At 42.9% G+C, this 24,576-nt stretch overlaps 1 protein-coding gene across 50 annotated transcripts in view; it reads right to left on the bottom strand.

Moving 5' to 3' along the window:
* Positions 1-3,109: 3,109 nt before the first annotated feature.
* Positions 3,110-24,576, bottom strand: part of EPB41L3 (erythrocyte membrane protein band 4.1 like 3) — a 226,284-nt gene continuing 204,817 nt past the window's right edge. For 8 of the 50 annotated variants that reach the window (XM_070513599.1, XM_070513595.1, XM_070513603.1 and 5 more), the window contains 14 exons: positions 21,240-21,293; positions 18,184-18,219; positions 17,889-17,954; positions 17,249-17,440; positions 11,478-11,552; positions 11,021-11,119; positions 9,337-10,068; positions 8,717-8,839; positions 7,763-8,125; positions 6,864-6,995; positions 6,280-6,378; positions 5,752-5,832; positions 5,376-5,492; positions 3,110-4,208 (listed from right to left, as the gene is read on the bottom strand). In XM_070513599.1, coding sequence (XP_070369700.1) covers positions 5,382-5,492; positions 5,752-5,832; positions 6,280-6,378; positions 6,864-6,995; positions 7,763-8,125; positions 8,717-8,839; positions 9,337-10,068; positions 11,021-11,119; positions 11,478-11,552; positions 17,249-17,440; positions 17,889-17,954; positions 18,184-18,219; positions 21,240-21,293 — 2,163 coding nt within the window. In that variant the 3' untranslated portion in view covers positions 3,110-4,208; positions 5,376-5,381. The remainder of the gene's footprint in view (positions 4,209-5,375; positions 5,493-5,751; positions 5,833-6,279; positions 6,379-6,863; positions 6,996-7,762; positions 8,126-8,716; positions 8,840-9,336; positions 10,069-11,020; positions 11,120-11,477; positions 11,553-17,248; positions 17,441-17,888; positions 17,955-18,183; positions 18,220-21,239; positions 21,294-24,576) is intronic. The other 42 variants (XM_070513610.1, XM_070513607.1, XM_070513594.1 and 39 more) reach the window with 19 other exon arrangements.

Below are 24,576 nucleotides of genomic sequence, written 5' to 3'. Positions count from 1 at the left end.
TTCATCCTCGGGGTCCTCCCTCCTCTGGGCCAGGCCTAGACTTGTCCTCTGACTTGCTTTCACAGCAGACACCCCAAGGAGTCCACTGGGTTGTTCAGGTTCTCCATCTCTCTCTCTGTTTTTTCCTTGTTTTGTCTTGTTTTACAGTAGTAAAGATATTGATCTGGGTGAAGGGCTGTGCTCTGTCGATGGCCCCGACTGTAAACCATTCGTTACACACTTGTATTCATTACACGTTTAGCACTGACTGCGAAGGAAGCAAGAGGCTAGGACACTGGAGGACACAACAGAATGAGACACGACTTTGACCTGCAGTGGTCTGCGAGGGGGCCTCCCACCCAGGCCGCGCACCGTTCCAGCTCCACTAGACGGAGAGCGGGGAGCGCCTTACCTGGAGGCAGGCTGTTCCCTGAACCGGGCGACTCGCCATGGCTCCAGAGGGATGCCATGCAGACGTTCTCAGGTTTGGCGACACCACCACCACCGTTTCTGTAGATTCTTGTGTGCCCAGCACGAACTGCAGGCTGGACCATAGCACATTTGCGTTTGCCACTTGTTTTTCCGCTCATTTGAGGGACCTATAAATTGTTTTCTAATGACCCTGAACCTGAATCTTAGAGCAAACTGAGAAGCACGAATTTCTTTTCTATGAGGTAAATAGCTAACTGAAGTGGAATTCTTCAGTTTCTGAAAGTTTACTGTCTAGGGTCGTCTTCACACCAATCCAGCGCTACACTATTCCATATTAGTAGTAATGCCTAAGCAAAACGCTCTGAGATCATCTATCAGTTTAGCAATAACCAAAACAGTTTTATTCTTAGTGAAATCAGCTTTAAAATCATTGAATTGGGGAATGTTCATGATTGACTAATCTTCAAAACAAAATTTTAAATCTGTTGATGCGGTGAGCAGACCCTCTGCTGGGAAGCTGCTCCCTTGATGATGTTGTTATATGAGACTCCGCCTTGCCAGCAGACATGCTCTAGCCTCCCTCCCGGACCGGCTTTGAAGAAGTACAAGAAAGCACACAGGAAGCACAAGGAAATGAATTGTGCAAACAACCGAACAGAGCTTGGAAGTGGATCCTTCCCCAAGCCAGCCACCAGATGGGACCCCAGCCCCAGCTGAGCGCAGCCTTCCAGAGGACGCGGTAAAGCCACGGCCAGACTCTGACCTACAGAAACTGTGAGGGAACACATGCGTGTGGTTTTAAGCTGCTAATTTTGTGGTAATTTGTTATGCACCAATAAAAAGCAGATACAGATTTTGGTACTAGAAGTGGGGCACTGCTGTCACAAATACCCAAACACGGAGAGGTAGCTTTGGAACTCCCACACAGCAATGTCATGGGGGCTGGAAAAATTTGAGGAAAATTTTGAGGAAAAAAGGAGGAAAAGAAGGTTGAAAATATAAAATTTCCCTATGATGTATAATTTTATAAATGTGAACGAGCACTTGTTGCTGAAGACAGAGGAACATGAAAATCTCAGGTCTGGTTTAAAACAGTGAACAGTTACAACTTGATGGACACAAACTATGCAAACAGCTGCAGGTGTCCCTGGGAGACCACTTATCATTTTTGTATCAATAAACTATTAATTTTTCTCAATTTTTAAATTGGCTTCAAACAGAATTAAAATGATGCTTCAGTTTCTAAAATTAATACTTAGTATTCCTAGTAAGGACAAGTTGATAATTCCTTAAGAGACAAAGAACAGGAATTGGACTCTCAATAAGATCAAGATATGTGGTCAATCTAACGGTTTTCTGAAAAAAAGTTTTTTTTTTTTAACTTTTCATTAAGATTGATAGTTTACAACCTTGTGAAATTTCATCTGTACATTATTGTTTGTCAGTCGTGTTGTAGGTGCACCCCTTCACCATTTGTGCCCATCCCCAGCCCCCTTCCCCCTGGTAACCACTAATCTGTTCTCTTTGTCCACGTTTAAATTCCTCATGTGAGTGGAGTCATGCAGAGATTGTCCTTCTCTATCTGGTTTATTTCACTTAACATAATTCCCTCAAGGTCCATCCGTGTTGTTGTGAATGAGATGATTTTGCTCTTTTCTATGGCTGAGTAGTATTCCATTGTATATATATACACCATATCTTCTTTATCCAATCATCAGTTGATGCCACTTAGGTTGCTTCCATGTCTTGGTTGTTGTAAACAATGCTGCAATGAACATAGGGGTGCATGGGTCTTTTGGAATTGCTGATTTCAAGTTCTTTGGATAGATACACAGTAGTGGGATGGCTGGGTCGTATGGTATTTCTATTTTTAACTTTTTGAGGAATCTCCATACTGTTTTCCATAGTGGCTGCACCAGTGTGCATTCCCACCAGCAGTGTATGAGGGATCCTTTTTCTCCACACCCTCTCCAACATTTGTCACTTTTTGTTTTGATTATTTTTGCCATTCTAATGGGCGTAAGGTGATATCTTAGTGTAGTTTTAATTTGCATTTCCCTGATGATCAGTGATGAGGAGCATCTTTTCATGTGTTTATTGGCCATCCTTATATCTTCTTTAGAGAAACGTCTGTTCATGACCCCTTTTAAAAAACTAGTTAAAAAAAAAAAACACAAGTTAGGCACAGTGACATGGTAGGAAATGTCAGCAAGTACATTTAGGTGTTCAGGTGGCAGCTGGTATCAAAAAGACTTCTCAGTGCCTGGTACGTGAGGAGTGTGATGGGGAGGAGGTTGGGACCTCCTGGATGGCCTCTGCAGAACGCAGCAGGGAATCTGCTCAGCTGTGGAGCCAATGTAGGAGAGACAAGTGTTTCTTTGGTGGATTAAAAGCACCCAGAAATACTGGTTTTATAGCAGAGCCTCTCTGATTATTAAAAAAAATCAAAACTTTGAAAATGAGTTTGTGATAATGAGTTGTACTTTTCAAGACCTTCACTGGCAACCGACCAGTTAGACATACGTATTTGATTCGCATCTCCGTGCCTTGAAGGGTGCACACCCTGTACTACCACGTACACTTTCTCACCTGTAAAAAGACAGGCTGTTTCTACAACGCGGAGGAACGAGGTCTTCAGTGTCATGCGAATGTTACCTCTGCCTAAATACAGACAACACCGAAGTGATTCCACACACAATTCGAGTTTTAAATGCATGAACCATTTTTATTTCGCTATGCAGAAACGTACATTCGCCACGGGCTATGTGATGCAGTGGACAGTGTAATGGAGAATATATCTTCTTGAAGGCTATTTATAACTAAACGCTAAATAGTTTAATTACAGTGGAAATTCTGTACAGTTTAAGGCTTGGCTCTGAACTAGATTGTAAATATGGACCAGATTTGGAAATAAAACCTTTTTCAAGTAAAAGAAGAAAAACCAATGAAAAAATACAAGGAAGAGGAAACGAAGAAAGAAAACAAACCCTCAGAAACCCAATAGGTTGTCCTGGAGTGAAATCTCATAATATTGTAAACTAATAAAAATACAGATTTTCTTCCCAAAACAATGACAATTTCCGCATTCAGGACTTGTTAAGGAACTCCGGGAAGCTTTCCAGATTGAATGCAGACCAAAGTGGAGAAGGAAAAAAATCACATTAATATGCTAAAATCAGTACTACCTTTTAATGAATTAAATTAGGTACACAAAGCAGGACTGGAAGCATGAAATATTTCTGGAGGATCAGAGTCATCACTGTTCACGGGTAAGTAGTAAGAGCAGACGAAACGAGGACAAGATTCAAGTCGTTTCCTGAATAAATGTGGTTATTGGCACATCTAATCTGGAATAAACCTGACACACTGGAGCATTTCAGGGTAATCTTCATTTGTCTGTAAACAAAAGAGCTGTCACCTAAGAAATTGAAACTTTGCTTAGATTTTAATAGTAATGAGCTATGAAAGGCATGAACTGCTTATGTTACATGAGATCGCGGTGTCTACTGTCGGTTATGAACGTGCAGGAGTAGCTGAAAACTGAGACACTTGGTGAAAATTAAAAATGCTGCTCTTTTGTAACGTTACCATTGCTTCATGCAATATCAGTTTAGTGATGCTGATTTGGATTGTTTTATTAAGGGAAGATCTCTCTGCCAGTGTCTTTATTAAGGGTCAAGGTCAGGTCTTCCGGATGGAGTCTTCCGCGGGCAGATGAAGTCGGCGGGTCCGGGGGGCCTCCGGGCTCTGGCTCTCGCGGCTGGCGTGCCTGGACTCGTACGCAGGCTGAGCTAGTCCTGGAGGACAGAGATCTGATCAGTGACTCATCGGGAACCACCTGCGAGTTTTCCTCAGCTCAAGGTCACACAAAAGAATCTTGCAGGTTATTAAATGCTCTTTTTGACAAGATACCATAACCTACGAGCGTGGTCACTGACGCTCGCTCTTTTAAGTAACAACTGCATCACCCAGGTGGCGAGAGCTCATGGAAGGAAATTGTTTTTGCTGTCTATCTTCCAAATTACATTATTTTGAACATAATAAGTTATTTTTATATTTTTCTCTGCAAGAGAAGCCACTCATCAATCTATATTCCTTAAATCAGTGTTAGAGAACTTAGTCATTTCATTTACACATGTAAAGCGTTTCAGAGACTTTTATCACAGAGCCAAATGTGCAGGCAGCTGGACCGCTGTGCTCAGCGCTTAGAGCCCTCTAGGGGGCTCAGGCCCACGTGCGCTTGTGTGGCAGGTCAGTGCACGGCAAGTCTGCGCACACAAACAAGATGCTGGCCCAACAGCAGTGGGGGAGGCATGCGCTTTCTCGAGAAAAGCAGGACCACAAGACTGCATTTTTGCCTCCTCCTGAGACACAAAGCTACACCAAGCTTTTGGAAAAAAATCATCCAAAGAATACAGAAAATATAAGACGTCCAAAATGAAAGTGAGTGCTCAGGTTTCACATTAAAAACACGGCAAAACCAAAGCATAAACAGCTTGTAAGCAAGCACGGTTGAGGAGAAAGCTTACGACGAGACAACGCTGCCGTCAAAGAGAAAGTGCTCTATTTTATTTCCCTGGTATTTAGAACACACAAATTGCACCTCTCAGAACAAAACGACCTTAGTTCTGAATAGGCCACACAGCAAGTGAAATCAAATTTGATATTTCAAATTTGGATAACGAAGAGTACAGGGCATGGGTAAAAGGGAACAGCAGTGATGCAAGCAAAGAGTCTGCTTTCTCTTTATCCTCTAACTGGCACAGTGTTTGCAAAAAGTACACAGAATAGAACCTCCAAATCTGAAACAAACTGGCACCCACAAACTACTTCCCTATCCTCTTGGTAACCAGCCCGGCAGACGCCAGTGAGAGAAAAAGGCAAGAAAGGACTCAGGTGAAGGAGGAGGGGAAGCGCCCCACGCGACACGCCGGCCAAGCCCGGAGAACCCGCGGCCCTCTCACCTGGCGTCAGTCCTCGCCATCTTCAGGGGTGATCTCCGTCTCCTTGTGGACCACTACTTTGGTCACTGACATGTCAGGGTGCTGCTCTTTGGCCTCTTTAATTGCCTGAGCCAGAGCCTATACCCAGGGAACCACAGAAGGACAAAGACAAAAAGGAGGTGGGACATGCGTGAGTGGCAGCAAGACTTAGGAGCTGGATCTACATACACCATTTACAAATGAGGCACAAGGATCGCAAAAGGATCAGACGGAGTCTACTGGAAAGTTACTTCAGAAACTTGTTTAGACTATATGCCGGACGAGAAGAATAGCATTGGGAAGAGCAGGGCCAACTCGGGTTTCTCTGCCAGAGAACGGGCCGTCCCACACACACTACCTGGTCATGGTCAATGTCCGCGTCTCCCGTGATGACGATGCGCTTCTCAATTCTCGTCTCTGAAATGCCTCCTTTCACAGTCTGAAAGGAACAGACGAGCATTATGAATCTCCTCACTTGGAGGAACGATCATTATTCAAGGGGGGAAATGGCAGAAAATGCTGACAGAGTTTTAAGTAAGATCATTCATTCTTTAAGAATTGAAAAAGAATTCTGTGGCAGTTATTTAAAACTGTTAATCTCAGAAGCAAGGACAGAATGGAGTCCTTTGGGTTTGGCTGGCTAGTGTTTCTGGAACACCTACTATATGCCAAGTCCTGGAGTTGAGTGTTAAGCAAAGGCTATTGGACGTGGAATGTATATTCCTAAACAGAAACTAGCACACGAGGACAAATGCACCATCACTACTGTGAAAGCTCCGAGGCATCATCCTGCATCATGACCTTCCTGGAACCACTGGCTTGCACAGCCCACCCTGGAAGATGTTCTGAGGGAGCGCCTCTCTCGCTCCGTTCCCATTCCACTTACTTTGGTGATATGGGTGGTGGTCGTGGTGCTGGTGGTTTCTGACGTGATCGTCTGTGCGCTCATCAGCACGCCCGGCTCCAGATCAGCACCAGGGTCAACCTAGGAAAGCAGAGGAACAGACAGCACCCTCCCATATTCGCACCACTCCTTCAGCTGCTCGTCCTGTCAGTTCAGGGCACTGCGATGACTGAGTGACCTCTCACCATCCCTGTGCTGTTCCACCAGCCCTGGGGGCTGCTGCTGTGAGGAAGGACTGAACCAAACATGGCTGGAGCTGACCGTCATTAAACACTGGGACTTCCGCAATGTGAGCAGTGGCTGGCTGAGCTGACATTTTTCCTTATCTTCGGCTAGGGAAAGAGGTTCCTGAGCCTTTTTCTACATCTTGAGATATGTGAAGACCTGCTTAAGCCCCCTGATGCTTCATGATCAGTCATAAAATTACCATTACTGCATTGCTCCTGACGGAGGCAGCTGCTGGGTCCTCCGAGTCTCACACACGTCACGCAGCCACAGGTCAACGGACTGCGTCATCAGAGGGGTAAACAAAGGGCTGGGGCAGTGGGCTTCACAGACGCTCTTACCTGTGATGATTCATATGTTATGGTTTTTGTCTCTGTGTGAACCACCGGCACCTCCTTGGTAGAAATTTCAAGCTTTACTCCTCCTGGTAAAACACTGCCAAAGCTGATGATTTCTGTCTTCACAGCTGACGCCTGTACCCAGGGGAGGTAAGGAGGGGCTATTACAGTTTGCACAGACACACAGTTTGTTTTTTCTTCCCCTCTTGGTGGATATAAATAAGCACAGATTAGTATGAAATAAATGTTTACATATAACATGGGGGTAAGTTGAGGAATGGGGCACACAATAGACAGACGTCAAACAGTCCCTCAGAATTCCACAGCATCGTCTGCATGGAACGTTCCAGGTAAAGGAAAAAAAAAACCAAAACTTTTTACCTTGCTTCTCCTCTATCTTGTAAACTAATCTTAACAGTTTAAAAAGTCATAAATTAGCCTCTTATTAAATAACTTCTTGGAAAGAAGGAACGAGTAATAAGACATTAACCTCCCATATACTTTAGGAATCTCAATAAAAGAAGATAAAGAACAAAGTTCTGGCATTTGTTATCTGGGCAAGTACGATTTTTGGTCCTTCTGGACAACTACACTGATCAGAAATAATTTATCAGATTTTCTAATATCTTCACTGGCCATGCATTCCATAGGTTATTGCCAATTACAATGAGAGCAGAAAGCATTTTCTGGAACAATACATTATGAATAACCATTATAAACATCTGCATGTGATCTCACAGCTGGAAACTACCTGATCGCCTTGAAGAAGGAAACACGAGGAGATGCACACTGCACCTGGAAAGGGTAGAGAGCTGAACATGGCTCCATCGTGAGGCTGAAGTAAACTTGAAGGAATCCCACCTAAGTTTTACTTTAGTGCTGAAAGCAACAGGACTAGTTACCTCAAAAGGAGGTTCCAAAGTTTCAGAAATATGGATTGCCGCACTCGGCTCCTCCTCTGGCTCGTGGGAAGCAGTGGCCATCTCTTCCGGTTTGAGGACAGCTTGATCGGCCACCTCCCCTTTTTCCTCCTTAGCCCCCTCCGTCAGAGCAGAACCATCCTTCCCTTTAGCACCAGAAGCATCAGCAGACGCCACCTGGGCTGCAGCATCCCCGTCGTCTCCAGCCACGTGAGAAGCATCGCCGCTTGCGTGCACATGCTTCACGAATCTTTCCTCCAACACGGTTTCCTGCACAACCTTCTCAGTGCTGACTGGCTGGGGGTGCTGGGCAGCTTCGGTGGACTCTGCCTGGGTTTCTGTTTTCTGGATGGGAAAAGATTGTGGGGTGAGTGTGACTGTCCATAAACCAAAGGTCAAAAAATAGGAAACAAAAGAAGCCACTCACTAGGATGCCTAAAGCCAGTGCCACGTGCTTATAACCAGAAACACTTACAGGAAACATAAATTAGCCTTCGCTCCGCCCCCAGGGCCTGTGCTGCCCCGCCCCTGCCCCGCACACCCCCCCAGCCTTTCTGCTACTTCAGGAGATCCACAAAAGCAGCAGAATGCAGTACAAAATGCAATCGAAAACCAAACAACGAAAGCATCGTAGCACATTCACATTGGCTTTCGCTGCTTGCTTAGACCCAATGGGTGACATAAAATGCTTTAAAAAACTACATGCTGTTAAAATTTCTCGACACGATTGCCTTTTGAACATCTGCAGTACGTTCCTGAAATGGAACAAAGGCATACAACAGGCAAGCAGGCTCAAAGGAAAATAGGTGAAGACACGTGTGAGGTGTGTAGGGCAAAGCTGCTTGGATGCAAAACACACACACACACAACCCAAAAAGGCATAAAGAAAGGCAACAGGCAGAGCCAGGAACACCAAGGATGGAAGCAAATGGCCACCTGAACCCAGCTTTGAGAAGCAGAAGTAACCCCTCCTATGAATTCTGTCGGTTTTCTTGCAGACTCTAATAAACTGAAGATTTCAGAGCCATCCATGAGCTTTTCACCAGTAGACTGTTTAGTCTGAGTGAACAGAGAAACGGAGAGTCAACCACAGAGACAGATATGTACAGAGGCACAGACACTCACAGCTGATCAGACAAAACTCTGGGCGGAGGGAAGCGGGAGGAGGGAGGAAGGAATCCAGGGTGCAGACGTTGGAAACAGAAAAGAATGGGATAAAACAGCAAACCGAGGTGACCATGAGCTCTTTGGTAAAGCAGTTATTAGGGTTGGGGCAACGCTGGTTTAGGCAGATCGTTTTTTCCCTTCATTGCAAGCAACAGCAGCACTACCACATCTCAAGAACGGGGAGCTGGAAATAAACGGAAACTGTTTCAATGCTTACGTTGGACTGCGGTTTTGGTTTAACAATGAAAAAATTAAAAAGCTTGGGTTGGCTGCTTTCAACACAAAGTCAAGCAGCAAGAGAAACAGAAAGGTTCAGGGTGGAAGGGAGCTGCCCCAAACAGGTCATGCTGGAGTCTGAAACGGCGGCCCAAACCAAAGGCACTGGTTACCGCGACTCCGGAGGCTGCCGACTCGGTAACGGAATGAGCAGCAGCCACGGCGATGGCCGGTTCCTGGGAGTATCTCCACTCGGACAGGCTCTTCCTTCTGGGACCAAAGAGTCCCACTTTTAAGGCCTCACTCTCTGGTGCTGGCTCCATTTTGCTGAAGCGCACGCTCCCTAGGCCAGCGTGGAGAGCTGGACCCCTTCCCAGCATCTGAGCTTTCTGGAGGTCTTCTTCAGGACTCTGCCTTCGAGACTCAGCTTCCTTGATGGGAGACAGGGATTCTGACAATTTCCGCTTTGGAGTCTGGACCTCGGGTCCTCTCTTGGCTTCCTCACAGGCAACGGCTTCCAGGACCTCGTACTCTGCCACACCTGAGATGACCTTCCCTGACTCTGACAATCCTCTCTCCATTTTCTGAAGAGCTTCCAGAGTGGACGGTTGCACCACCTTGTCCCCCTCTTTAGCTTTTCCAGTCATAGTAACGATTTTCCCCGACACAGTATCGTAGGATTTTCCTAGAGTGTATATTTTCTGTTTGCTCTCTTCTTTCCATTGCATTTCTTGGGCCAAGTCACAGAAGCTCTGCATGTCAGTGGCACTAGACCTCAGCACGTCTGCGGGGATGTCACCAGTTGTACTGCTCACAGTCACCACCTTGTAAGTGACAATCCTTTTCAAATCACCACCAACTACCTCAGTGGGTATTTTGTCTACAATAACCCAATCCTCTGTGCCCTATATTCGAAATATAAAAGCTAAATTAGAAATTCTGATGGTATCTCATTTCCAAAATAAGAATCCTTTAAGAAAAGCAGGGCGAGAGCTACATGCAGGCCTGTGATGTGACTGTGGAGGCTGGTGTTCTTATCTCATAATTATGGCTGCAATCTCTTCTCATAAGAAACTTATAAGCTCTAACTTGCAACTTGAAATACAGTCTGCATGTAGAGTTGTAATTTCAGGCTTCTTCAAATGGGAACATACTTTGGTGGTAAATTTTGCAAGAAAAATATCTGATCTTAAGCTAAATATCTGATCATTTTGTATCTCAACATTAAATAACATGATTGAAGTTGCACAAGTTATTTAGATTTACTTGTATGGACACAAAAAGACAGTTTTCCGTATGAAACAAACACTGTACTTCATATCTGTTGTTCTCACAGAGAACTTGCCAGTATTCCACAAATTTCTGTGAATACCTTTTCCATGTTGTAAATGATATTTCCCTATACAGGACATCAAATCCACTATGGCACTCATTATCCAATAAATATTGAGTGTGCCTGAGTTCAAGACTCTGTAATGAAACATTTCCCATGGTTAGAGCCTCTTATCAACAGGCCATGGTGGTCTGTACAGGCTCCAATGTCATCTACAGCCGAAGCCCCCATCTGAGTGGTTTCCTCAGTGTTAGTCCCACTAAGGCAGAAGAATGACAGTTAAGCTTTTGTAGTGGAGGACCCTCCTAGGGTGTGACGAGGCAGCAGACGAGCCTACCAGGCTACGGGGGAAGAGAAACCAACGGGGGGCAGACGAGCACCCTGGCTGACACGTTAGGATGTTTTCTACTTTCCTATTTATCATGGCCTGAAAACTCAAATCTAGAAATATGTACCTGAGAAAAAGGATCACAGATTAATCTACATGCTCGTGCTGGATTAAATGAAATGAACTGAAAAATAACCTCTAGGGTCGATGGGACAGTTTTCTGGAAAACGATTTGGCGCGAGGTAACCACAGAGCCCACGGAGTCTCCCTCCTGTGTTCTCTTCATCACACTCGGCTGGTGGGGAACCAACAAAAGTTCACAACTTTCAAAATCAGTCAAGGTCATCTAAATTACTCCATGGGTAACACAGACAGTGAAAAGTCCCAATAATATTATTAGAAAGCATAATGCAAATTACCATAGACAGATATAATCACCTAGGAGCAAAAGCCATAAAGAAATGACGGCTGATAACTAACACAGGAAGAAAATTCTGAATTCCCCTCCCCAGCTCTAAGCAGAAATGACGTAGCTCCCTTAGTTTTAAATAAGGTTTAAATTTTAAAAGAAAAACAGAACTAAAGACATTTTACTGACACTGAAATCTGAAGAGCACTTCTCTTTTGGAAAATTCCTGTATGTTTGTTTTTACCTGGGACTCAAGGAATGGAGAGCTTCCTTGCTGCAAAAACACAACTTTTTCAGAAATCTCTCTTTCTTCTTTGGTCTGTTTGAATAGAGGGGGTTGGGTTGGGGAGAAGGAAGTAGACAGTTTCCAAAAAGGCAAGTTAGGAAGAGAGTTCCTTTATCGTGCTAGACATGTAATAGTCACACTCTTTTTTTTTCTGAACAAATAAATTGTTTATTAATTTGAAAAATGGTCTGAAAGCATCTCAAAGTTTCATAATTATTTCCGAAGAGTAACAGATTATTTTCTGAAACTCCTCTTTGACGCAAACACTTCTCATTTCTATAAACAGAGAACGTGCAAGAGCAAGATAAAGAGCGCCCTGGCATCTGACAGCGTCTACACGTCAGTTACCTGAAATACCACAAAACTGAGTGCTCGAAGTAAATGTTAACATTAAAACATTAAGTCAGGAATAAAGCCTCACTTCTGTTTCTATATTCCCCACTCAGGTGCTACCTGATATAGACTAAGGGAGTGCCCAGGGGTCACAGCATTACCTGTGAATTTGAATAGAGCCAGTTATGCCTAGACAGACTTCTCTACTGTTCCAGAAAGAAATATCAAGTATATCCAAGATTATAAATAACATGGTGAATAATTTAAAAAAGTTAACTTCAAAATACCTTGGTGAAAAATTAAGTATTTCATATCATATTTTTCTTTAATATATAAAATTAAGAAAGAAACATTAAATATGTCATGCTAGAACTAGTTTTCCCCTTTTATCTACTTTTTCTTCCTTTCTTTAGTATTAAATAATCATAATTCAAGTGGCAACACATTAGCTATTGAGCCCATCTCTGTGCACAGTGTACAGCTCCACAGGGTAGTAGTGAAAGAAAGGACAGCTGGGAAGACTAATCTAAAAAAGAGTGACAGAGGGGCTGGCCCCGTGGCCGAGTGGTTAAGTTCACGCGCTCCGCTGCAGGCGGCCCAGTGTTTCGTTGGTTCGAGTCCTGGGCGCGGACATGGCACTGCTCATCAGACCACACTGAGGCAGCGTCCCACATGCCACAACTAGAAGAACCCACAACGAAGAATACACAACTATGTACTGGGGGGCTTTGGGGAGAAAAAGGAAAAAATAAAATCTTTAAAAAAAAAAAAGTGACAGAAAGTTGCAAGTTTCTGGAAGAGTGAAGATTTTAAAATAAATCCTATTGTAAACACTATAATTGTACGAGCTCTATTTAAAGCTTCTGTGCGTCTCCAAGTCTATTAGGACCACATTTAATCATGTGCCTGTGAAGCAGTTGCGGGGGGCATCTGGAGTGTTCTCCCGAAGGACTGACAGACAGGTCTTGACACCACTATTCTCATACGCTCCTTCTTAAGGAGCAAGAAGACAGATGAAGGAAAAAAAATCCCCGTCCTGCCTCATTTTGGAGAAAGGTATTGGAAGACACCAAATGTACCATGTGGAATCAGTAAATGTAGTTGCTTTGTTTTTGCGTTCTCAACTGGAGCCTCTTTTTCAAACAGAAATAAGAAACAAGAAGGAAAGGTCAAAATTATAGGTAGTTTTCATATTAGCACTGTTAGGCCTCTAACTGTAATCACTGAACTAAATATTTTTCCTAAGAGAAAAGCTTAAAAACAATAATAGCAGGAAAACTGGTTTGCAGCATATTCTGTTATCTGATATCAAGTAATTTCAAAAATGTCTACATCTGTAATTGAAAACGTCAACACTGTCTGCATTCAGAACTGCATATGTCCAGGAAGAGAAGAGGGTAACCAGGGGATAGATTTTAAAACTAAATCCTGCATCCGCTCAGCCCTGTCCAGTTAGTTCAGCTGAAGAGAAGTGAAGAGGTGTTGAGAAGAAAAGCTGCTAACGGAAACAGTGACTTTTATCATGGGTTAGAATACAGTCAGATGGATACCCCAACCATTTTGTTCAGTTACTTAAACACTCATCTCTATATCATAATTGGGAAACAAGGTGCTGCGCTGGCAGACAAAGTTCTCAGAGGTATGACTCACTCTTGGGTGACGGAGGGTTTCTACAGAGCTGTGACTCACTTCCGCCTGGGTTAGGGGTTCTCAAATTGGGGTGTACATTAGAATGAAGTGGAGAGCTTGCAAATAATGGTCATGTGTGGGGTGCACCCCAGACTAATTGAGTCAGACTCTGATGCAGAATCCAGGCATCAGTATTTAAAAAACTTCCCATAGGTGATTTTAATCTGCACCTAGAGTTGGCCCCTAGGGCCTGGATGGAAACTCACAGAACTCAGATTCAGAGAATGGAGATAGTTCTCTCTATCCATAAACAGATGATCCATGGTGAATGAATTTTTTGCCCAGTTTGAGGCACATCCAAGACCTAAATAGCAAAAGTAAAGCTGGACAAGAAAGCAGAGACATACAGAGCATCGATTCTGGTTATCCATGGGAGGTCCGTCCTATGAAGTTGCCGTGAACAGGAATTAGGGAACACTGCACCAGCGCTCCTAGGGCAACACAGGGCAAGGGGCATGGGAGCTGCTGGGCATGGCATTTTCATCAACTGATCCACACATCACCTTGTTTTATCTATGTTTCTGTTTAAAGACTCCTATTAAATATGTATTTTTCATCCATTAACATTGAATTCACAGCCCAGAGCACTGTAACTCATTCCTGAACACATGCATTGCCCTGAAGGCACAGCACAGTCTCCTTGCACTTGGGAGCTGGACCGCACTGCAGCACTATGCTCTGGGGTCATTTCAAACAGCATAAGCACCAAGAAAAAACAGAAAAAAGCGAAAATGGGGCACTAAATAGGCTGTGAAAAGGACACTTGTTTATAGGGTGGGAGCTGAAACAAGACGGCAGAGCCGCCTGTTCCACCGCAGCTGGGACGCGCGCACCGAGCACCTCAGACGCCCCCACTCTGCACCCGGCGGCGAAGGCCCGTGATGGTGCTGTGAACGCTGACTTTAAGGTTACAATAAATTTTATTGAGTAGGTGAATTTGCAAATATGGAATCTGTGACTAAGGAGGATCGACTATACTAAGCTTATATACCTAGAAAACTACCAACTGTGTTAAAGAGAGGATGCTCCTGGCCCTACATCACTGCGTAAGTGCTGAGGAGTATCACATTTTGGTTGGCATTTGGAAACTTAGTATTCAAGTAACTACGAAGGAATCCTATGAAGGACTGTTTTTCAAAACAATCACTGAGATTACAAAAAGAAATCCAATTAAGGTTGGGGTCACTGAATTGAACTTTCTCCACTCTTCTGACACAAACAGTATTACTTTATTTGGGACGTCATTTTTAAAATTAAGTTAAAGTAAAAATTTCCTTTTAGAAATAATTGTACTTCTTTCTAAACTGGCCAATTACTGCTTAATAAATTTAAAGTGGAACATATTAAATAATAGGATGATATCATTAGTTATTTACTTAGAAAAATAATTCCCCTCCAAAATAAAAATCTTTTAGTTATGCTTGCAAACGAATATGCGTTGTATGTACCTAGCTGGGAGGATAAAATTATCTTTTGTGCTTTCAACAAAACAAATGACCAAATACAGAAACTGGCAAGAATTGAGAGCATGAGAAGTGCCTGGGTTGCTCTCAGGGCTCTCTCCAGGGCCCGCCAAGGGAGTATAAACTCAGATGTCATCAAGGGCCCTGGAGATGGGTCGCAAGGAGCCCCGAGTGCACCCTGCCAGCCCCGAGCCAAGCGAAGCACACAGGGCCCTGGCTGCCTAAACGGGGCTGCTCTTCCTCTGGGGCTCAAAGCTCCTCAGAGCTGCTTTTCCAGGGCGCCTTTGATAACCAGGGTTAACCAGCCTTGTTTCTAGGAAGTTCTTCTTTACATCTAGCCAAGTCTTTCTAGGACTTCCTCTTTTCACGGCAGCAGTGGAGCACTGTGGCACCGCCTCTGCAACAACTTAACAGACGCTGGACAGCAGCTACTAAACCAGCCTTTGGTCTTCTCCAGTCCAAACAACCTGACTGCTCTGTTCTTCTGCAGAAGACAGGTTTCCATCCTTTAATCATTTACAAAAAATTCTTTCTTGGGCTCACTGCAGTTTCTGTGCACTGACACAGAAAAGGCATTAAGATCCGGGGAAAGTTCAGTATATTCAAAGTATCGCTTCTTCAGGTTATTAGTGTTCATCACTGTCATTCTCCAAGAATTTAGTAAGTGAAAAGAACTTCTTTTATTAATCTAATGGCCTAGACCTTTCAAGCCCCTTGCTTGTTAGCAACCACCCTTCAGCTTCCCTAAGCTTCTCCCCAAACGTCCACTCCGAGCGGCGGGGCCCGAAGTGGCAGCATGCAGGCAGAGGCTTTGCTTGGGTGCCTTGTTTTGATTTTGGTGGCTATTTAGTGTTTTTGTGACTTAATCTACTATCTGCCATCTTCAGAGCCAGCATGTTCTTCATTATTTCCAACAGACACAGTAGAAACAGAAAAAGCCAAAGTTGACCAATCACAATGAAATTTATGCAATCATAACTACAAGTGGTGTTCTTAATAATGCAGGGACTGGAATATTTCTATCAACCTGAATGTGGAACTTGTCTCCTGAAGCTCAAGGAATCTGAATGAAACTTGTGTTTAATGGCACAGGAGGACTAGTAACAGTGCTTTTTATTGATTCTGCATAAAAAGGCCCTTTTCAAAGCAATTCAAATGCACATAAACCTTGTCACTTTTCATCTGGGATTGGAATTGTCAGCTCCATAGTGATTGTGGTCACTTTCCATACATAGCTTTCAAAGGGTGTTCAGAAAGTGATCAAAATGACTGTAATTCTATTCTTCTTCTCACTGCAAGGACCAAAGCATTGTATACTGGCTACTAGTCAAAGGATCTTTCTCTCATAAAGGTTTAAGTTTTAATTTTCTTCTGTTTCAGTTTTCTGGACCAATATCTCACAAAGAAGGAGTCTTGATACAGAAAGAAGTTAATCAACATGACGCTGGGAAGATGCAGTTTAAAGCTACTCCTTTTCAAGACAGACAGAGCAAGCTGATGCCTGACAGCGCCAGTCAGGTTAGCAGCACTGCTGTCGCTGGGCCCGGGCAGCACCAGCTGCATCCTCACGCTCTGGCTGAACATTTAGAGAGACTCTCCTACATGGGAGACTCCTACTTAAAAAGACATTCTGGCCTCTACTTTCCCTATTAAAAACCAAATAAAAAACTGATTATAAATCAGTTAAAATAATGAGTTATATATTTTAAAAAAGCTAAAATTAAAATCAAATACTGATTATCCCAGTAAAAGCCTGGTGTAACATTCCCAGAGTTAAACAGGTCCTGAAACGCTATCAAGTTCAGATCACCATTTAGGCAAACATTAGACATTCTCAACAGGCTTCATCTTGCAATTGATGAGAAACATTCTAGAGTTGTCAGGTCAATTCTTTCTGCAGCAGAAGTACATTCAGAAAAAGCGTCAGTTCATTTAGATAGTATCTCAATTTCTCCCAGATATGAAACCTAGCTTTACGGCTAGAATAAGCAGATTTGCTCCATAGTTTCCCTTTGACTAATTCACACTAAGGACCCCCAGACACAATTATTCACTTCTCAGCCACCTCATCCCTCTACTTTGCAGCCCTACTCTGCAGCCCTGAGGACGTCAGTTCAGGCTATCCACAGACAAGCGGTGCACTCTCTACTCAGGCGCGTGCTCAACCCTGCCCCCGCCACGACCCTGCAGAGAAGGGAGGCTAGCGGACAGAAGACCACTGCAGCCCAAAGTCTGGATACCAACCTCTTCAGGGACCAGCGGTTCAATCATGGGTGCGTCCTCCTGCCTGGCGGCCAGTCGCACTGGAGAGGTAGAAAGCCTCTTTTCCCATTCATTTGTGATGGCAGTGTCTGTGGAGGTTTCTAGAAAGGTTCTTTTCAGCTCACTGATATTGGTCTGATGTTTCATCAGGTCATCTTGAGTTTTATCTAGCTCCTATATTCAGAACATAAAGAACCCAACAGTCAATGTTTTAGATTTGTTTTCCTTTCTGTTCTCTCTTTAGTAATATCAATCTCATTAGTAGTCAAAACAAAAGAATTCTGATGAGGGCTCATGACACTACCACAAAGACTCTGGTGAAAATGTGGTATTTCTGAGGAAAAAAAAATCTAGTTCACGCAAGCATAAAAATCAAGAGAGTTTTAAAAGGTAAACTGTAAAAAGTGTAAATTTACATATAACCAGAGAGAATTAAAATAAATACACACACAAGAAACGGGGTCTATATCTAGGAGAGAGGAAGGAATCCAAGGAAGCTAAGAAGTCACCCCCACGTCTTCACAGGCGAGCACACGGTCCATGCAGCACAGCACGAGCCCACACGAAGCCACTCAAAGGAAATCAACGCACACGAACATGCACTGTATGCACCAGTACCAACCTCTAACATAAGATTACTATGTTTGACATACACATTTTCACCCTTTATTCGCTTAATCAGACTATTCTGAAAAAAGTGGAGAAGAAAGGGAAAGGTGAGGGACATGGTAGTCACGGGAACAAACGCCATCCTCCACACTGTACCAACACCATGGTAACCGGCCATGGGAAAAGACCTCCCTCCACACGGCACCATCATTGGGGTAACCGGCCACAGAGCATGCTGGGAGACGTGAACGTCGGAGATGAACAGTGACTTATCACACACTGGTTTTTGTTTTACTTTTATTTTCTACCTGTGCCTTGAGCTCTGCATCTTCCTCCTGGTCCGACTGCCAGCATCAAGAAAGAGCGGGAAATAAAGTCTTACCATGCAGTTGACTCTATGACTGAAGAACTGTGGTCTATACAAACTTGCTAAGTGAGGGCACTGGTTTGCTCTTGCATACGGATGCCATTTTTTTCTTATACACAAACCACAACATTCTCATACACAGATGATGAGGCTTGTTGAGAAGACGGGATACAAGACTCCTTGCTCAGTGGGTTCTTGGCACTTTAACCTGGAGACTTCCAAGTGTGACCGAGCACACACTTGTGCTTGGCAGGTGACAGCCAGGGCCTGGAGGGCTGTCCTTAAGGGACGTTAGAAATGGCTCAGGAAGTGCAGGGAGCCACATTAGAATTAAAATGCACACGAATGGCTATGATCACCCAATAATGAGAGCTCCCTTAGAGGGTATGAACCTCACAATAATCTTATGAGGTTAGCTATTATTATCCCCAATTTGTAGACCAGAGAACTGTGGCTCAAAGAATTTAACACAAAGATTCCCACATTTTAAAATTTCTTGAACCTATATATGTAAAAACAAATTTGGGTGGGGAGAAGGCTGATAAAGTTAAAAAAAAAATCAACTACTATCAACATTACCATCATTTCTTTAAAACACAGACAGGATAATTTTTAACAAATAGAACAAATTTATCTAAAAGCCACTTCATTATCCTTATTTTTCTAGCTTCAAGGATCTGTTTAATCCTTGGGCTGGTGTGTACCTGAGTACTAACCCCAGGCTACTAGGCAAGCCAGCCCTGGGCACTCTGACCAGCCAGACCTCACATCCGTGTGACAAAGAGGGCCAGAGTGAAGTCACGGGGGAGAAGACGGAGGCACTTGAGCAAGTTGCCTTAAGCAAATCAACCAGTGTATCTGGCTCTCACTTTCCTTATCTGTCAATGGGGACAAGACTGACTACCCAGCATGCCCCAACCTGCACTACTGTTGTGCTGGCTCCCAAGAGAAGAGAAGGGAAAGTGTTTACAGCGCTGCAGAACACGGACGTAATGCTAACAATGCTGGCAGCGTGCTAATTCCTAAGTGCTACAGGTTCAAGAAATTTTAAAATGTGGGAATCTTTGTGTTAAATTCTTTGAGCCACAGTTCTCTGGTCTACAAATTGGGGATAATAGCAGCTAACCTCATAAGATTATTGTGAGGTTCATACCCTCTAGGGGAGCTCTCATTAAGTGCACAGCTCTTCGTTTTAAGTTTCACAATCTACCTATGTTATGCGTGTTTGCATGGTTCGTTATATAAAATTTAAAACTGCTATAGAAATCTGAAGAATTAGTATTAAAATATCTTTCATTCATAGCACACATTAGGATTACAATGAAGTTTATTGAATATATTAACAAGCAGCCACGTGTAACTAATTCGTACAAAATTAAGATAATTTAAGTAATTTTGTTATATTTGGCATAGAAAATTAAGTTATAACAAATTTATATGCAATTGCTTAAAAGAATCTGGATACTGCAGTCATGTACCGCATAACTCTTTGGTCAATGATGGACTGCATATACGACAGCGGTCCTGTAAGGTTAGTACTGTAGAGCTTACGTGTGTAGCAGGTGGTACCATCTGTTTGTGTCAGTACACTCTGTGATGTTTGCACAATGACAAAATCTCCTAATAACGCATTTCTTACAACGTATCACTATCATGAAGCAACACATGACCATAGTTTTACAATATTATTTTTAGCTTTAAAAAATTATGATTTCTAAGCTTTGAATTGTATTCTGGCATTTCCAAAGGAATAAACTTAATAAAACTCCATTTTGAAATGCTTTTCTGAAGATATATTCAATTAAATGATGTATAGATACTACTTATAACATTTTTCAGTTCTTTCTAAATATCCAACTAGAAAATATTGTTATTATTGGGTGATGTAAAAAACCTAAAGTAAACACTATCACAAAGTAAAAAATAAATTCTGCTAGCACTTGGGAAGATGACCATCTTGAATTCCCTTACTATAGATAAATATTGTTTTTACAGAAATTTTAAATAGTTACTGGTAGAGAAGATTTGAAAAACACCATAAGTCACGCACATATTTAATTTACTCTATACAATTAATAAAATATAAATAGTAGCATTGCATCTCTCTTATCATTGTTCAATGTGATTATGGTTTTTCCAATAAACTGCTAACAGTAATTTGCTAATCTTCTCTTCCTTAGAGAATTCTGTTTTTTTTTTTTTTGAGGAAGATTAGCCTTGAGCTAACTGCTGCCAATCCTCCTCTTTTTGCTAAGGAAGACAGGCCCTGAGCTAACATCCCTGCCCATCTTCCTCTACTGTATATGTGGCTCGCCTGCCACAGCATGGCTTTTGCCAAGCGGTGCCATGTCCGCACCTGGGATCCGGGCCAGCGAACCCCAGGCTGCTGAGAAGCGGAACGTGCGCACTTAACCACTGCGCCCCTCAGCTGGCCCCAGAGAATTCATTTCTTTTGAGTGACTTAAGTTGCATGCAGCCTATGAACATGAGTTTAGGGAAGTATTAGAATTTTGACAAGTATTACTTGACCACCTGGGATTTAAAAAGACATCTGTATCCAGTCTACAGGCTAATTAAATTAATTGTGACCCTCCTCCCCACTCATCATGGCTATCATACATACATAACCTCTCATTTGGGATGAGGGAATACTTAAAAAAATATATTTTTCAGTTTAGTCAAGGGTTCCCAAAATATGAGCCTAAAATTGACAGAGTCAACATTGCCTTGGAATTTGTTATGCAAATTTGAATGGAAATTTTTGAGTCCTACCCCAAACCTTCTGAAGGAGAAACAAAAGGATGGAACCTCTGGATGATTCTGGTGCAGGGCAGGGTTTGAGAACCACTGGTCTAGGCAATTAACTATATTTAACCCCTACTGTTAAAGTGAGAATGTATCTCCACTCGAAAAGCACATGCAGTTCCTAAACGCAGAGCCATCCCACAAAGCATACGCGTGAGGCGACTCCCAGCCGCCCTCAGTGAGGGTACTAACCTCCGTGGCAGTGGTTTCCCCATCAGCGGCGGTGTCCGTGCGCTCACTGTCGGTCTATTGATCACAGAAGTGATCAGGTTCCAGGAGGAAGGCAGGAATAGAAAACAAACCCATCTGGTCAAATAGGGTCCGGCACAGGTCCCACAGCTCTTCTGCTCTGTGGTCTGTCTCACATTACCTTCCCCCATAAGAACACAGGTTTGAGCAAAGCAAAAGAGAGGCCAGAGCCAGGTTTCAGCGCAGAGCCGCTTGGCAGAGGCCAGAGCACGGCCTGCGGCTGCAGGGACCACGCGAACCAAGTCGACTTGCCTGGGTCACGTCTCAGGAAAAGTGAATTGTCATTCTTTCCCCCCTTTAACTAAATCCTGAGAAAGACCTCCTAAAAATGTTTAATGCGAATAAAACTGATGTTTATATGTTTTTTATCTAGTAATATGTCACATTTGAAAGGTAAATTAAAATGTAGATTTAAATAAAAAGCTACTATAACAGTCACTGGACTTTCAGCCCCTCATTTATAGCATTTTGATAATTTATATCCATTTATGACCATCAGGCTGTCTGCATTACCTATCAATTATAAAAAGCACATGCCAGTGACTCACAGGCGTATGTTTTATAGATGAAAAATGTCACTCGATTTTCAAGTAGCATTCCTAACTAGATATTTTTTAAGACTACATGTTGTTTATTTTGCCCCACCTTCCAATATAAAGAGGTAAATCAAAGTTATGTGTTTAAGTGTCTCATTCCAAAACATCATACAAATGAAGAAAATAATAAAAAAAATAGAGAGAGAATGACATCTACTTGGAAACAAATAAAACAAAGCACAGCATTTGACAGAGCCTAGGTTTCAGAGAATCACAGTGGTAATTGCAGAAATAGTTTTTAATCTGTTTCATAGAGGTTTACGATTTAAAACAAAAACAATTTTCTCTGGAGTAGAGTCAGAGCCATTGAAAATGGGACATCTAAATGCCTTGATATAATGCTAACTGACTTTCCCTTCACAAATATTAACTAACAATCAACAAAATTCCCTTGAGCAAAGATGTGTGATTAATATTTTGACAAGAAAAAACAGAACTGGGGGCTGCCAGCTTGTGCATCTGCCTCCTCTGATGACCTTCCGCCCTGAAGGAGGAGGGGCGGCAGTGGGACGGCGATGCTGCCATCAGCCCACCTGGGAGGCTGCCTTCCCAGCGCTCTCCCAACTCTCACTGTATCTGTTCCTAAAGGAAAAGGAGCTGGATTCACGCGTGGCATGGACACACGAGGTGGCCGTTCCGGCATCCTTGCCGCTACGCCTAAGTGGACAGCAATCATCAGCATGCTGGTAAAGAAGCGCGCAGACACACCATCACGACCTGACCGCCTCGCCAGCTCCGGGGGCCTCCTCATCTTCTCAAGGGTGCTCACGACTGTGGCACTAGCGTGGCTTCCTCCTCACAGTCCAGGGAGAGGCCAACGTGAATCAGGAAGGCAGACAGGCGACCGCTCAAGGTCACAGAATAACTCACAGAAATCGTAGGCTTTTAAGAAAAGCAAGAATGACTTGTGCTCAGTGTGCTAACTAGTTGTGTCAAAGACTTCAAAAGGAAAAAGCATTTTTCCTCCTATATAGATTATTTCCCTTATGGCTTTAAATTTACTTCAATAACTTTCCAAGCACTAGGGGTTACATTACCATCGTGGTTACGAGCAAGGGGCCTGACATCAGAGAGACCTGAGCTCAAATCCTGGCTATTTAAATCTGTGACACATTGGGCACGTTTAATTTTTAATCCCAATTTCCTTCTTGCAAAACGGGAAAATTAATAGCCCTAACTATATCAGGTAATGGATACTAAATGCTTTATACAATGCCTGACACGCACACAGCTAAAAACGCCTATAATAGCTGTAAAATATTGATATCAATATAATATTTCTTAATTATTACTATTTTTCCTGGCTATACACAAACAAATAGCGTAGGCCATATCTATACTCCCTCAAATGTCTAGTTAGTGCCTAGTCAGTCATTCCATATACAGAATTCCTGGTCCATAAATAATTAATAAATGAAGTAATAAAGGCTGAATAAAGCAGCTTCAATAGCAACTGTTACTTGTATAACACACTGACCAAACAAAACTGTACAACGTATAGGATGTCATAAACTATCATATAATACTTTGTTTACACAATTTAAAATTTAAAATCAAGTGATCAACTAATTTTTTCCTCCAGATTTGAATCCATCTCCTTTTTCTTTGTATTAACAGAAAACTCCTCACAAACTGACACATAGTTACATTCTCTGGTATGATGAGCTAAACTCATCTTACGTTTCTTGACAGAAGTCTTAATATGCTGCCCCCTCCTATTTGACCATTCTGAAAATACAAAAGAAAAGAAGTGACTGGCCCATAGCTTTACATTGAAATGATTAAGCCTTTCTATACGGGGTTTCGCTCTCAAGAAAGGCTGGGACTAACTGAGCCAGCATGTCACACGGAAAAATGTAAGCAGTGATGTTAAAATATTTAAAAAGAACTACAGCCATCAGTGATTTTGGAAAACAAAAGTGACAGTGCTGAACTGTGTGTTACGAAGTCCCCCAGTGTAGCTGCCAAAGTGCTTGAGGCCTAGAGAACAGAACAGGCCATGTGGACCAACGGCATTTCTTTAGCTGAATGACCTACATGTGAGGGCTCTAGCTCAGCATGAACTGCAGTGCACAGCTCTCAACACTTGGGGTTAAGAGATGACACTGAACAGATGGCCCAGCACAGCCTTCCGTCAGGTGGGCTGTCAAGGCTGGCTGAGGCTGGAGAGGAGGCACAAGCACCGCGCGGCCATGGCCGCCCCGTCTCAGAGGTTTGCACAAGGAGCGCGACGGACTGGGAAGCTCCAGTCACGCGATCACAGGCTTGAACGAGTAACTGCTGTGATTTGTTTTGCCAATGTAATGCAGACATGCCCAAGTAGAACATGAATTCTCATGCACTGGTTACAACAAGATGTATACCCTGGATTAGGCACAAGATCTGTGTGGGTTGCTACATACAAGTTCACTTATTTAGTATTCAGAAAAGCATAAAATGGCAATCTTTTTGCTTTATGTTAGCTTGATGACTAACTCCAGTGCTAAAGGAAAAATATATGCCCAGGTTGGAAACCAGCTAACATTATAAATAATCTTTGTAGATAATACTGTGCTCTTAACTGTTGTATGTTCTAGTCCTGCATCATTTGATAATACTGCTACTGTGAAAATAGTTACATTAAAGCCTAGGATTTAAAGTAGTTTTCTCTTAAAATATTTTCCACGTATGAAAATAGCTTTACG

This window comes from Equus asinus, chromosome 7 (assembly GCF_041296235.1).
Source record: "Equus asinus isolate D_3611 breed Donkey chromosome 7, EquAss-T2T_v2, whole genome shotgun sequence".
Lineage (NCBI taxonomy): Eukaryota > Metazoa > Chordata > Mammalia > Perissodactyla > Equidae > Equus > Equus asinus.
This window is presented reverse-complemented; position numbering and strand designations above follow the sequence as displayed.